This window comes from Erpetoichthys calabaricus, chromosome 8, assembly GCF_900747795.2.
Source record: "Erpetoichthys calabaricus chromosome 8, fErpCal1.3, whole genome shotgun sequence".
Lineage (NCBI taxonomy): Eukaryota > Metazoa > Chordata > Cladistia > Polypteriformes > Polypteridae > Erpetoichthys > Erpetoichthys calabaricus.
In genome coordinates, this window is record NC_041401.2 from 102,304,857 (window position 1) to 102,319,076 (window position 14,220).

A 14,220-nucleotide genomic window follows, 5' to 3' on the forward strand; every position below is an offset into this window, starting at 1 on the left:
TTGCAGTACTAAGAGTAATCATTTCAGTAATTGGTAGCTCTTATTGAAATAATATATATAATAACCATCTCTTCTCCCTGCATTAATATGTAAGAGCCAATCCTAAAAAAGTAAAGCTAAATTCACATAAGTGTTTGCTTAATTAAAACTGAATGTTAAGTTTTACATTGCTACATAGAAAATGGAAGATTCTGTTTTATCCTCTATAAGCTAACTTGGTTAATGAATATTCTTAACACTCTGCTGTATTTCTGATGTAACAAAAGAATGATGTCAGATAGACAGAGACTTGAAAAGATTGCTTGCAAATGGAAAGATAGAATGGCCATAAAACATTTCAAATGTTCTAATATATGTGATTAGCAACATAAATAGTAATGAATATAGTCACTTAAAGACACATAACAAAGATATGTAAGTCTTAAACAGAAACATCAGAAGCAAAATGTTACTTTATTTTCTCATCATTTTTATGTGAACTGTTTTTGCTTTAATTGCACTTTGCCTTCTTGACTGACTGTCTGGGTGACATTTAAGGTTAAGGTAGCATTGTAAGTACAGAACAGTGGCCATGGGGCAGTGGGTTTAATGCCTAACACAATGGCTTCCCTAATATGTTATCCCCTAGTCATGTAGATCATAGATGAAGGCTCATGCTTTAATGGAGCAGTGCCTACTAATAAAAGAATTAACATACGCAGACACAAATGGATATTTTTTCAGTAGAAAAACATGCTACACATCAATAAATGAAATCCAGAAAATTTCTTATAACATTAAGTTATGATTTTTTTTTCTTGGAATCATGAGAATAATTCTACTGAATAAAATACTTTTTTTTAATTCTGTGTTGTAACATGGCACAATCATTATCGTCATACAACTGACATTTTGAATTGTCGCTGCTAGATATGTCAATTTCTTGGGTTCAGCCAGTTTTTAGTCACTGCTTGATCTCACCCATCCATCTGACTCTTTTTTCCCATGATGGGAGTCAGCCTACTTCAGCAACATCATGCGCAAGGCAAGAACCCACCCTAAACAATCTCATAGTCATTCATGCAGGCTCAGTTTTCAGTAACCAGCCAATCTACTGTAATAACATGTGTTTACATTGTGGTAGGAAAGGAGAGAATACACGTGAACTCAAGGAGAATATGCAAACTAGCAGTGGTGACTACAGAAACAGGAGTAAAGAGTATATAAGTTAAGCTGATTGGTGTTTTCTAGTAATAAAAATTAAGTTCTCTCTTTTAAAATTTATTTGCTGGCAGTGTTCTAAAACCTGAAAATTGGATTGGTGACAATATACTAACATGCAGAGCATCTGTGTCAGTGTAGATCCCTGCAGGTTTCTTAACCTTGGTGGTTTCTCATTTGCAGCCTGTGTACTACACGGAGTACCAGCTACATGGATGGGAATCCCAGTGTGGAAAGGTTATTCCACTAACAGTGCCATCTCAAAGCCACTGTGGTGACAAAATAACCACAACATGAACATAAATCAAGCACAACACAAAAAACAAGTTCATACTTTGTATGAAACAATCTTTCAGCATAGAAATCCACAATCAGCCTGTCCCAGAGAATCCCAATCACACCTGACAGAGATGAACAAGTTCATTCAGTGCTCCAGCTATTATGTTCTCTGGGTGTAGATGTAGTGTGCAAAGGTTCAGAAGAGTGGCTGGCTATTGAGGACCACAGTTCAAAAGTGAGGCTGAGTAGCTGTGGCGCTCAGGCATAGATAGATAGATAGATAGATAGATAGATAGATAGATAGATAGATAGATAGATAGATAGATAGATAGATAGATAGATAGATAGATAGATAGATAGATAGATAGATAGATAGATAGATAGATAGATAGATAGATAGATAGACTATCTGGAAGCACTGGGCAAAAGCAGGATAGCCCTGGACAGGACACCAGTCCATCTCAAGCCCCATTCGCACACACAGGGCCATTTTGGAATTGACAATCAATCAAACTCTTTGGGGATGTAGGAGGATTTCCCATTCAGACGTTGGCAGAAAATGCAGACTCCACACGCACAATATTCAGATATGGGATTTGAATACCCTGGATTTTCTTAAATACATTTGTGGCAAAATAAATAAAAATATTCTGATGTTCCAGATATGCTGATGCTTTATGAGAAAGAGAAAGAGCACCTTATTTATTTAACTGATATTTTAATTCAAATCAGAAATGTGGAGTGTAGCTCTTTACATTCATCCATCAATATATACATTTCCTTAACCCACTTATACAGGTTAGGGTACCATGGGGAAGCTGGAGCAAACATTAGGTGCAAGGCAGGAACAACATCTGGACAGGGTGAAGTCCATCACAGGGTGAACACACATACTGTACATATTTTCAAAGTCGGTGTACCAGCAGGCTACTGACCTGTTCAGGGTCTCACTGTCTGTCCATTAAGGGTATTCAACCCAGAGTCTTGATGTTTGCAGTTGCCACCTATCTGGGCCTACCTATGCAGATTGTTGTCCATCAGGTGAGGTGGCTTCCCCTTTTTCACACCTCCAGCATCACTGACCACTGTCACTCTCACCTCCTTACTCCTTTACACCCAATACCTCTTGGCCATTAGTCTTTACCCTTTTCCACATCTTGACTCAGTTTGAAGAAATATTATTTAAAATCTTTCCTAAACTTAATTTCCAAGTTGTATACAGAAGCAACGTAAAAACACAAGGTTTACATTGCCTTCACTTGACCCCTGGATTTACTGCACCCCTGAGTTTGGACTCATATTTAAAGAAGCAGTGGAATCCCACCAGCTCTCCCAAGTGAGGGGCTTCTGCTGCCCCATGCTCCAATGGAGAAACCAATCTGGCTTGCTCTTTCATTAACTGTGGTGCCTTCAGAGTCTTAATGCCTGGGCACCTTCATCTGCGGTCATAGCTTGGCTCGGCCTGCTGAAGTCTATATACTGTTTCCATGGCTTTTCTCACCTTACTTCAATTTTCTCTCATAGACATGAAAGTTATGTTAACTGGCAAACCTAAAGTGGATGAGTATTCCTTGTGAGGATCTAGTGTCCTCTCAAGTGTTTGTTTCTGTTGCACGCCAAGTATGGAGGAGGAATGAAAAAATAAATAATACCTTACTGGGATAGCACAGTGGTTAACATTGCTTCCTTGCCAATTCTAAGCTGTGTGTTGAAATCCACATCGAGTAATTGTCTGAGTGGAATTTGCATGTTCTCCTTGTGTTCTCCCAAGTGCATTTCTCATATACTTTGGTTCTTCCCTGAGATCCCAAAAAAGATCTGGCAAGCCAAGACAATAGTGCTTACTATACTGTTTTCTTCCACAAGGTTTCATGAACTGGGTGTGTTTATCACCTAAACAGGTAACATGGCAACATTAAGTAAATTGAAGTTACATATTTTAATACATTCATATTTATCATGGCGCTGGGGAGTGGTGGTGTGTTGTATTAGACAAGGCAATAAGTATTACACTGTACTCTGTATAAGTAACGATAATACTGCTACTACTACATGCATGTGTGATTAACTGCTGACTTTAAAGTGGTCCTTATGAGGTATGTCTCCTGTCTAGGGTTGGCTCTTGCCTTATGTCTGTGGCTACTGAAATAAACTCTGCCCCCCACAGCCATGAACTACATTAAATATGCATGATAGTGGATGAAGAGATCCATGGATGGATGGACACCATCCTAACTCAGGTGGTACCTGCCTCACCACACCAGCATTTTAAGGGGTTTTTCAATTGCCAGTATCAGTATGGGCTTCTCTTCCTCTGTAGGGTATAAACTGATCTTTCTTGATTTCTATGCCACCTTTGTGTCTTTAACCCCAGCAGTGCCTTTGCAAACCATCTTTCAGTTGCCATACTACCGTTTGAAAAAGGCCTGAATCATGACAGCCATGACTTTTGAATGTGGATTTGTTTGGATCCTTAGTACCATAGCCTGCTTTACCACATGCCCCAAAACTACCCATTTAGTAGCCAAACTCTGTTAGAATGAATTCACTGAAATTTACTACATAGGAAGCCAACATTGTAAACTTCCACCTACTAAACACAACGTCTCCTCAGACATCAAACCAAAGGCAGTCAAAGTGTTGCCTCCAAGTGTGTGAATATTGGTGTGCTGGTCTTGTAAGCTGAAGTGCACTTATTAGAAAAAAATTTTAAAAATTAGACTTGCTTCTAAAGGTTGGTCATTTCAGGACGTACACATCAAGTGACCCAACTGTCATGTTTTATGACCAGAGGCTCACCATGAGTGTTGGAACCATAGAAAGGCACCAAATTTGCCTTTAGGACCCACATTTAAAAGGACTGTGGGAAGGTGTGATAAACTATAGACCTTAAAAAACACACATCAACTGCATGAAGGGCAAACGATCCCCTCCTGCTATTGTTCTAGGAGGATCTCACGCTTGCCTGAGCAGTTGACACTCGGGGGCGTTTGAAACTGTTAAGTTGTTATGGCTTTAGAAGTGTTTGAGCACCTTACTTTAAGGGGCCTATATCATTACAAAAGGGACAAAAGCCTCCAGGTTACCAACAACAAAACCTGTTGGTAGTTACTGACCAATCTAGGGCTATAAAAAGCAGATGGTATGCCTCAGTACCAGCATCTTCTGAGGTCGATTCCTAGCTGTCGCCTTGAAGTCATACAAGCCGGAGCACAATGGTGAGAGTTCACTCTTTGACATTTCATTTTGAGGGGTCTACTCTTTTGGTTTTGATCTGTTTCTTGGTTATCTTTATGCCAGTTTAACTGTTAATGGTAACTTATTAGAGTTGGCTTAGTGAGTTAGAAATCCTCAAAGTCCATAGTGCTACTTGTGCATTGTCTAAGAAAATTATTTTAAAAAGAGAGATTAAGGTCCAGAGTTATAAGTCTTAGTGCCTAACATTACAAAATGATATAATATTTAATATGAAGTTAAGAAAAGATGTAATTAAATAAACAGAATATAACACAGCAGAAGAAATAACCAAAAACAGTAGAAAACATGTTAAAGTAAGTGAGCAGGGCTGTAAAGAAGACATTTGTCCACTGAGTGACGCCCCACTTCTTAATGGGGACAGAAAGACACACACTTCTCTGGGTGATGGGGGTTAACTGTTTCTCAGTCTGAGTCGAGTAAATGTTATTGAATACTGGAGTAAGCAGTGAGCTTAGGGAAAATAACAAGCTGGCAGAAGTGTCCCTATGGATCTATGGGGATGCAACTGGGAGAAGAACAGCAGAGATGTGGATCTCATGCTGCTGAACAGTTGTAATCCCCAGGAGTCAACATAACGTGACGAAGGTGCATCGGCCTAGCAGTTAGGAAAGTGTCATTTTATTTCTGTAACTGATATGCAGGAATCATTGTGAACAGAACATGGAAGCTTTGTTCTCTTTCTCCCGCTTCCCTCACCTTTTCTCATAAACAATAAAATAATTGTAACAAGTGGGTTCTGTATAAAAATGGATGGTCAAAAACATACTCATGACAACAGGGTACAGGCTTTTAGGAGCCACATAAATCAAAAATATTCTCATAGTTAAGATCTGGAGGTGCATCGTGGCATGGGTGGAACTGATCTGCTGTTTATGTAGTTGTGCTACTCGTCTTATATGGGGAATAAAAGAGAACGACTTGGCAGCATGACGTGATTTTGTCTTCTGCCATTAGCCCAGAGTGTTTGACTTGTGACTCACCAGGAGAATACAGGCCAAAGAGCACAGGCAGAGCCTTGATTGCAGTATAAAGTACAGATATCAAATGACTGTTGAACCTATTATTTTATAATGCCTTTCATGAGAACACATCTCTAGATATGGAGAGACACTATGCAAACTGAGTAGTGGAAAGCCAGTAACAATGAGCAAGATCCAAGCCTTGGTGGACACCTGTCCATTGGACAAGAGACAGATATATCTTAACAATTAGGACACATTTTGCTGTGATATTTATTTCATTTTTACCCTACTGTTCTGTAAATTTTGCTGCATTGAAACTTAGAGAATGTATTTTTGCAATATTGCTGATTACACATTAAAATATATGCTTGTGGTGAATAGAATAATACAGAAAAGAGTGACAGATGGATGGATGGAAAGATGGACAGGTTAAATGACAACTCAAGCTCCATTCACATCACCTTGTTTTTATACAGAATTCTTTACTAAAGACCAGCTCACCATGCTTTCACACATTTAAAACCCAAGCTTGTGTTGACTGATGGAATGGGTTAAATGACTTGAGTTACTGATGGATGGTTATTTGCATGGATTCTGTGACTGAACTGAATCAAGTCAAGTTATTCTTTTACAGCACTATTACTGTGCTTATACAGATTTACAAATTCTGAGTATGCACTGATGGATGGAAGGTGCAGTGACATTAAAAAAATACAATTCAGCTTCCTTACCCTGTATTCCTTCTCTTCTTCAGCGTGAGTGCATCTCTGTCCATGTCGGCCAAGCCGGAGTCCAGATGGGCAATGCCTGCTGGGAGCTGTACTGTCTGGAGCATGGGATCCAGCCGGACGGACAAATGCCCAGTGACAAGACCATTGGGGGTGGAGATGACTCCTTCAACACCTTCTTCAGTGAGACAGGAGCTGGAAAGCACGTCCCCAGGGCAGTGTTTGTGGACTTGGAACCCACTGTAATTGGTAAGAAATTCTTTTGTCTAACTTTAAAAAAAAAGTAAAAGTCTTTAGTGAAGTTACCTTAGAGTTCTAGGACCTCTGGTCTCCTCGCCATTTAGGTGGAGTTTGGACATTTTCCCATATCTGTGATGTTTTCTAAAGGTGCATTGGCTTCCTGCCACATTCTAACATACTAAAGATATGCACGTTAGTTTAATTGGTGGCTATCAAGGGTCTCCATACAAGTGTATCTGTGTTTTAAGGCTGGATCCTACCTACCCCCATTAAGGACTCCAGCTCTCTACGACTATAGTTTAGACGAAGTTAGAGGTTGAATGGAAGATAATGTTTCACTAATCACCATGGCATTGTTTTGAGCATCTGGTGAAGCATCCCTTGCTTCAAAGATAAAGGTGACATATAAGAATTAGACCAGCCCCCCTGTAATTTACTTTGGTGAAGAAGTCTGCCATTTACACCCAGCCAAGGGGATCAGACACTTGTTAATCCTTAATTTGGTATGCCTCCTTTATCACTCAGGTGATTTGTATGAAGAGTTATGTTACATACTGTGAAATTTGATCACAGCCACCATGTCTTTAATCATATTTTCTCACCATTTCTTTGAATTAATAATGTTGTGAGATGGCTGAAATCGTATAATTTTTTCTCCCCCTCTCTCTCTCTTATCCCTGTACAGGTACGAGGTGTTATCCAGTGTTTTGTATTCTAATATTTGACTCTTTGCGGCCTTAAAATGTATGACAGTATTTCTTAGCATGTGCAATCAGACAGAAGGGACAAACTGGATGTCTCCCTACCCTAACACTTTCAGACTTGACATTCATTTTCCTTGTTTTCATTCACAGATGAAGTTCGCACAGGCACTTATCGCCAGCTGTTCCACCCAGAGCAGCTCATCACCGGCAAGGAGGATGCAGCAAACAACTATGCTCGTGGCCATTACACCATTGGCAAGGAGATTATTGACCTGGTGCTGGACAGAATTCGCAAACTGGTATGAAATTCCTAAGACCTTTATAAATACTTACTGTAGCTGAAGTCTGTGTATCTCAAAGTTTAAATGCCCTACAGATCTAGCAACATGAAAGGCCACTCTGTCTACTTTCTGAGGAGAGAATTATTAATATGTTAGACTCAACATGTCAGATCTCAAAGATTTACACTGAAGTATGGCGTCCAGCCCTGCTCAATCTCAGATGAGCAAAGCTTTAATAGAAGACCATCTGATGCCAAAGACTTGCATCTTAAGCACTGAGTAGGCTACTCCTGTACAATCCTAACAATTTCATTTTTTTTTCAAATGATAGATGCTATTTAATGTTAAAGACTTACATGTTATGACTACTTGGGGCACTGTTAAGCAGATTCCTAAACCAAACACCTCTTAAACAAATGTACAGGCCCTCTTGAGCCCCCACATGGTGACAATCCATTAGCTCCTTTCTACCTGCCAGTCATTTCCTACCAGGTGAGCTGTTCACATCCCTCCACTTCTAACACTGGCCTTACCTGAGCAAGATTTTTGAATGCTTTTCAAAGGCTGACTGTGGACTGAATCTTGTGTTGGGCTGACACAACTGGCAGGCCTTTCCAGGTCATCCTGATGTTGAGGCTATCTTGTTACAGCTCCATTGAACATCCCCAGCTTTCTCCATCAATAGGTCTACTTGTTTGAAATACATCTCACAGGAGTCTGCAGTATGGCAGCAGATGATAGTTTCTGTGATTTATTACCTGGGGAGGCAGTTTTAAACTACAGTATATTAAAGCCTGTACTGCTGCAATAATCTATTATAATCCCATCATGGGTCCAGGTAATGTATCAACTGGCACCACAAATGGGATATAAAATACACTGGCATTTCCATGGCCACCATACTTGCTTTTACAATGTTTAGTGTCATAAAAGCAGATATCATCAAAACATGTAGGCCTTTTACAATTGAACATCTGTCTTCATGATGCATTATAAATATTCCTAATACCAGACAATGCAATGCAATATCTTATAAAAGACAAAGAATAAGACATATCAATTTTTTTGTATTTTTCAGGCTGACCAGTGCACAGGTCTTCAAGGTTTCCTCATTTTCCACAGTTTTGGAGGTGGCACTGGCTCTGGCTTCACCTCCTTGCTGATGGAGCGTCTGTCTGTTGACTATGGCAAGAAGTCAAAGTTGGAGTTCTCCATCTATCCAGCTCCTCAGGTCTCCACTGCTGTTGTGGAACCATACAACTCCATCCTGACCACCCACACAACCCTGGAGCATTCCGACTGTGCTTTCATGGTGGACAATGAAGCCATATACGATATCTGCCGCAGAAACCTGGACATTGAGCGCCCCACTTACACCAACCTGAACCGTCTGATTGGCCAGATTGTCTCCTCCATTACAGCCTCCCTCCGTTTTGATGGTGCCCTCAATGTTGACCTCACTGAGTTCCAGACCAATCTGGTGCCTTATCCCCGTATTCACTTCCCTCTGGCCACCTATGCTCCAGTCATCTCTGCTGAGAAAGCCTACCATGAGCAGCTCTCTGTGGCTGAGATTACCAATGCCTGCTTTGAGCCAGCCAACCAGATGGTGAAATGTGACCCACGCCATGGAAAATACATGGCCTGCTGCCTGCTGTATCGTGGTGATGTGGTGCCCAAAGATGTCAACTCTGCCATTGCTACTATCAAGACCAAGAGAACCATCCAGTTTGTAGACTGGTGTCCCACAGGCTTCAAAGTGGGTATCAACTACCAGCCTCCTACAGTAGTCCCCGGTGGTGACCTGGCTAAGGTACAGAGGGCAGTGTGTATGTTGAGTAACACTACTGCCATTGCAGAAGCCTGGGCCCGTCTGGATCACAAGTTCGATCTCATGTACGCCAAGAGGGCCTTCGTTCACTGGTACGTTGGAGAGGGAATGGAAGAAGGCGAGTTCTCAGAAGCTCGTGAAGACATGGCTGCTTTGGAGAAGGACTACGAGGAGGTGGGAACAGACAGTGTGGGTGATGAAGGTGAAGCTGAGGAAGGAGAAGAATATTAAAATTAAAATAATCTAATGAAGATTTCTGAAAAGAACCCTTTCTGGAATGCTGAACAAGCTGCAAACAGCACATTCCTGTTTTCTTGCTTTCCTGAGTAATGCAAGTTCTTACTTCTCCCTTCATTTAGTTTTAGCCTGTAATAGAATTTTGAAAATGTCTTTCATTCATAATGGCAAAATATTGCATGTTCTGTTAAATTTTTGTCCCTTTGCATTAGTTGCATTGTTATTTTAGTCATTTTGCTCTTGCATAATCGTACAAACAGTATGTTATAGCTATTTAATAAACCATACGTGTGTGCTTTATTTGATTTCTAAGAAATAAAGAAGTAGTATCTAAGAATTTGAAGATATCAGTTTTGTTAATTCTAACTGGAAGGGGTGACCACATAGCGACCCTCCTCTCCTAGAATGACACCAAGTAGGTGAAAAGTATGAACAGTTGTTAACAAGAAAAGAAAAAATGAAAGAATAAACAAAAGAGAAAACTAAAGTATAAATTAAAAAATCAAAACAATAATCCTGCAGCCACTCTGGGCCTCTCAACCATGTGGGATGACCTGCCCACTAATCCACCTCAAAGTACCACCACAGCACTAATGTCTTTATTTTGGCCTCTCTCCCAACAATAATTTGCCCCAATACACCTCTGTAATCTAAACTCACGGTACCTCTGACTCAATATGTCATTTAAATCTCTGAAGTGAAATACATCTAGCTAAGCCCAAAAAATACTTCTGAGATCAGAGACTCAAAAATACATAACTCTCTGACAGGCCCTGTGACCATAATGAAATCCATAGCTCTAAAAGGACCAAGACGTTTTGGCAACTTCTGAATTGCCTTTATTAAAAGTGCTACATTGTCCTACTTATTTTACTCAGGAACCATGTGCTATCTCTTGGCCATCTGGAGGATAACTACATGCCACTCACTAGTCCACCTGAATGTCACCTTTAAAAGAGCGACATAGTCCGACGTCAACTGACCTGGAATCCTCTGCAGCCTTCAACCAGGAAGTATTCTAACCCTCTTGCCAGACATCCATGGCATAAACTTAACTCCACAAGAAGGTCAGCCATGCTGGGCAAATGTTGAGTCACTAGTAATACAGCAACCTGGAGAAAATTGCCTATCTCATCCCAGGCTGCACTTCTCTGTCTCTTTTAGATACTTGTTGAATCTGGTCTCTGTCTCTGTCCACTCTTTCCTACCTGGCAACCTCTTGTACAACAAACAGTCCATAGTATAGCATGCAGTATATCAGGGACTTCCCAATGGAATAATTCATATTATATTTTTGAGGCTGCATTAGAAACTAATGGTGTGCCTAGTAGCATTGCTTTGGGGGCCTTTCTTTTATCTCTTTTAAATCCAGTCAAATTATTTTTTTCTTGTATATCAGACAAAAATAATAAATGAGAGATGTATGCTTTAGAGGTGTTTTTTCTGCTTTAGTGACCACAATAATGTAGGCGTAATCATTTGGCCTTCATTGTACAATCATTCTATACTTTGATTAAAGAAACAATGAAGGCTTGATACGGCACAAAAACTAATTTCCTTTATAACACTAAAGAAGCTTTTATCAGATGTCTGCTTTAAGTGAACCAGTATTTTTTTTTTAAGTGTGATTTTCAGAAAAGCACTCATACACCGAACTGATTTGAAATATAATATTCATTTGTGTTCATCCTAGTTTCCTTCTTTTGTATTACTGTTACCTTTATGAATAGAAAGAGCAAAATAGGAGGTGGCACGGTTGTGCAGAATTTAGCACCATTGCCTGACAGATCTGATATTCTGGGTTTGAATGCTGCACATGGTTACTGTCTGTGTGGTGTATGCTTGTTTTTCCATGTTCTCCCCCAGAATTGTCTCCTGATGTTCTGCCTTTTCTTCCACACCCTGCTCTTGTGTTTTTTGAATTGTGAGAATAAGTGTGACTGGATGCATTCCTCGCTCCTGAGATTGGATGGTGCCTGTGCGGGTTGGTGTCTACTTTGACCCAAAATACTGCTGGGATAGGCAAAGGCTGCTTGTGACCCTGAACTTGATTAGGCAGTTATGACAGTGGACAGGTATCTTTTAAAAAGAATATTCTTTAACAGTTAAATTTAGAATAGTCTAGCAAGAAAATGCACCACATGTCATTTACAGAAATTGATTTTTACACTATGAACTTTTATAAAATTGTCTATTTATATAATACTCTCTACAATTATAAAATTTATAAAATGCTCTCTGAAATTATCCATCCATCCATCCATTTTCCAACCCGCTGAATCCGAACACAGGGTCACGTGGGTCTGCTGGAGCCAATCCCAGCCAACACAGGGCACAAGGCAGGAACCAATCCTGGGCAGGGTGCCAACCCACCGCAGGGTGCCAACCCACCGCAGGACACACACAAACACACCCACACACCAAGCACACACTAGGGCTAATTTAGCATCGCCAATCCACCTAACCTGCATGTCTTTGGACTGTGGGAGGAAACCGGAGTGCCCGGAGGAAACCCACGCAGACACGGGGAGAACATGCAAACTCCACACAGGGAGGACCCGGGAAGCGAACCCAGGTCCCCAGGTCTCCTTACTGCGAGGCAGCAGCGCTACCCACTGCGCCACCGTGCCGCCCTCTCTGAAATTATAAAAAATACATTTTTAAATACAAAAGAAGGATTCCATTTAATAAGGAGCCACCTGTCTGTTTAAAAGAAGTTGGTGATGATGACATCAGCCCAGAACCATTTTAGTACACATGGACTAGATGATTCACCACATGTTAGTTCCATATTTGGTCAACGCCTTTACCTAAGGGTACTTAAAAGATCAGGATACATTATGGTTATTCATATATTGTACATTTTTTAAACAGATAGAATAGAAGAGGTTTAAATGTCTTTTTGAGGATTACATAGTGAGACTGAGGCAGGAACTGAACAGGCCACACCACTTTGCTAATAACTTGAGTTGGACTCAGTTCTACCAAGATTCCTTGCAGCCCAGTATTTGGCCTATATGACATGGTACGACTTTATAAAATGTATGCATGTATTTTCCAATAATTGTTGCTTTGAGGTGTAGTTTGGGTAGGGGGATTAAACATTTTAATGGCAAAAATAGAAGAAACCCTTATCTTCATGTCCCCTATTCATTCAGCTTTAAAGTCAACAACTGCTGCTGTTATCACCTCTGATGTCCCTAACACAAATCTACATGTCTCCATGGAAACAGTGGCTCGTTTGCCTGCTCCTTGGGGCGCTGAAGAGCGGCTAGTCAGGTGTCAAGGAGACGCCCTTCACTACAAGTGACGCACAGAAGCCTCTCCCAGGAGTAGCAACTGGAGCAAAGAATAAGGTCAAAAAACAATATGAAACAATTCAGAGGCTCGCATACATTATGTCATATACATTCTTTTAATTTAAACCATTTAGCTAGTGTAGCTCTTTCTTTTTTTAATGTCGGGCTTGTTGTTTAATAAAAGGGTGTATTGTGTTGTATACCTGGTTAAATAATAAACACAAATAAGTGAACTATGTTAACATATTCATGTTACATGATCTGCTAAGAAATAATTTTATTCCTTGCATTTTTAATTTTTCCTAAAATTATAAATTATAGTGTTTAAATTATATTTAAAAAGATGATTGTATAACCCTGCCTACTTTGTACAATTGCATGTTACTCTGTAATATTAAATGCAAACATACTTTCCTAAATAATTAAAATGTATTGGTTTTAATTTAACTGCTGAAATAACATTAACACAACATTGTCAGACTCGTTCAATGGAATTCAGGATTGTAGGGATTGGGTACAAGGCCGGCCGGTGCCTGTTCCAGCAGCACTGTGTACACTGTGCATACTCCCCAGCTTAAAAGAGGCAAATTTGGAACTGCCAATGAACCCAGCCAGCATGTCCTTAAAAATCCCCATAGACCTAACTATAGCATACAAGCTCTGTGCAGACAATGCCTGACCACAGAATTTAAATAAATATGGAAACAGAAACTTATAAAGGTCCTATAAGAACACTGAGCCTTTCCAAAGTAATTTTAACTCATAAGCAGCGGTATTACCAAAGGACTAAACTTCCGTATTTCAAATACTGTGTGGTACTTATATCAAGAAAGATAAAGCACAAAGCTTTTTTCCCCACAGATATAAAGTCAAATGCATGTAGCTTATAGCTTCTCACAAAAGATTGTCCATCAACCCAATTTCTGAGTCTGGCTTTTCAATTTTGGGGTTGTAGGGGATCAAAAACAATCCTGTAACACTTGATATGAATCAACCCTGGATAGAGTCCATTAAAGCTAACATTGACTCATACTAGGCCAGTCGGTCTAATTGCATTTTTTAGAAAACTGGAGGAAAACCAAGGATCATCATACAATACATGTATGATCCCAATGGAAAACAGTTTAAGTATAAACATATAATAAATCTTCCTACAAAAGGTCACTTTTCAAATTAAGCTATTTGCTGTTGTGGAAACCAG

General features: G+C 40.0%; 1 protein-coding gene across 1 annotated transcript; it reads left to right on the forward strand.

Annotated features, from left to right (window-relative positions):
* The first annotated feature begins 4,538 nt into the window (after nucleotides 1-4,538).
* Nucleotides 4,539-10,055, forward strand: LOC114655909 (tubulin alpha-1D chain-like). Its single transcript, XM_028807203.2, has 4 exons — nucleotides 4,539-4,697; nucleotides 6,454-6,676; nucleotides 7,522-7,670; nucleotides 8,731-10,055. The coding sequence occupies exons 1-4, from the start codon at nucleotides 4,695-4,697 to the stop codon at nucleotides 9,712-9,714; spliced, it is 1,359 nt and encodes a 452-aa protein (XP_028663036.1). The 5' UTR covers nucleotides 4,539-4,694; the 3' UTR covers nucleotides 9,715-10,055.
* Nucleotides 10,056-14,220: the final 4,165 nt, after the last annotated feature.

Coding starts and splice junctions, on each gene's coding strand:
- LOC114655909 (XM_028807203.2), top strand. Junction 6,677..7,521: donor CTTGGAACCCACTGTAATTG/GTAAGAAATTCT, acceptor TTTCATTCACAG/ATGAAGTTCGCACAGGCACT. Junction 7,671..8,730: donor TGGACAGAATTCGCAAACTG/GTATGAAATTCC, acceptor TGTATTTTTCAG/GCTGACCAGTGCACAGGTCT.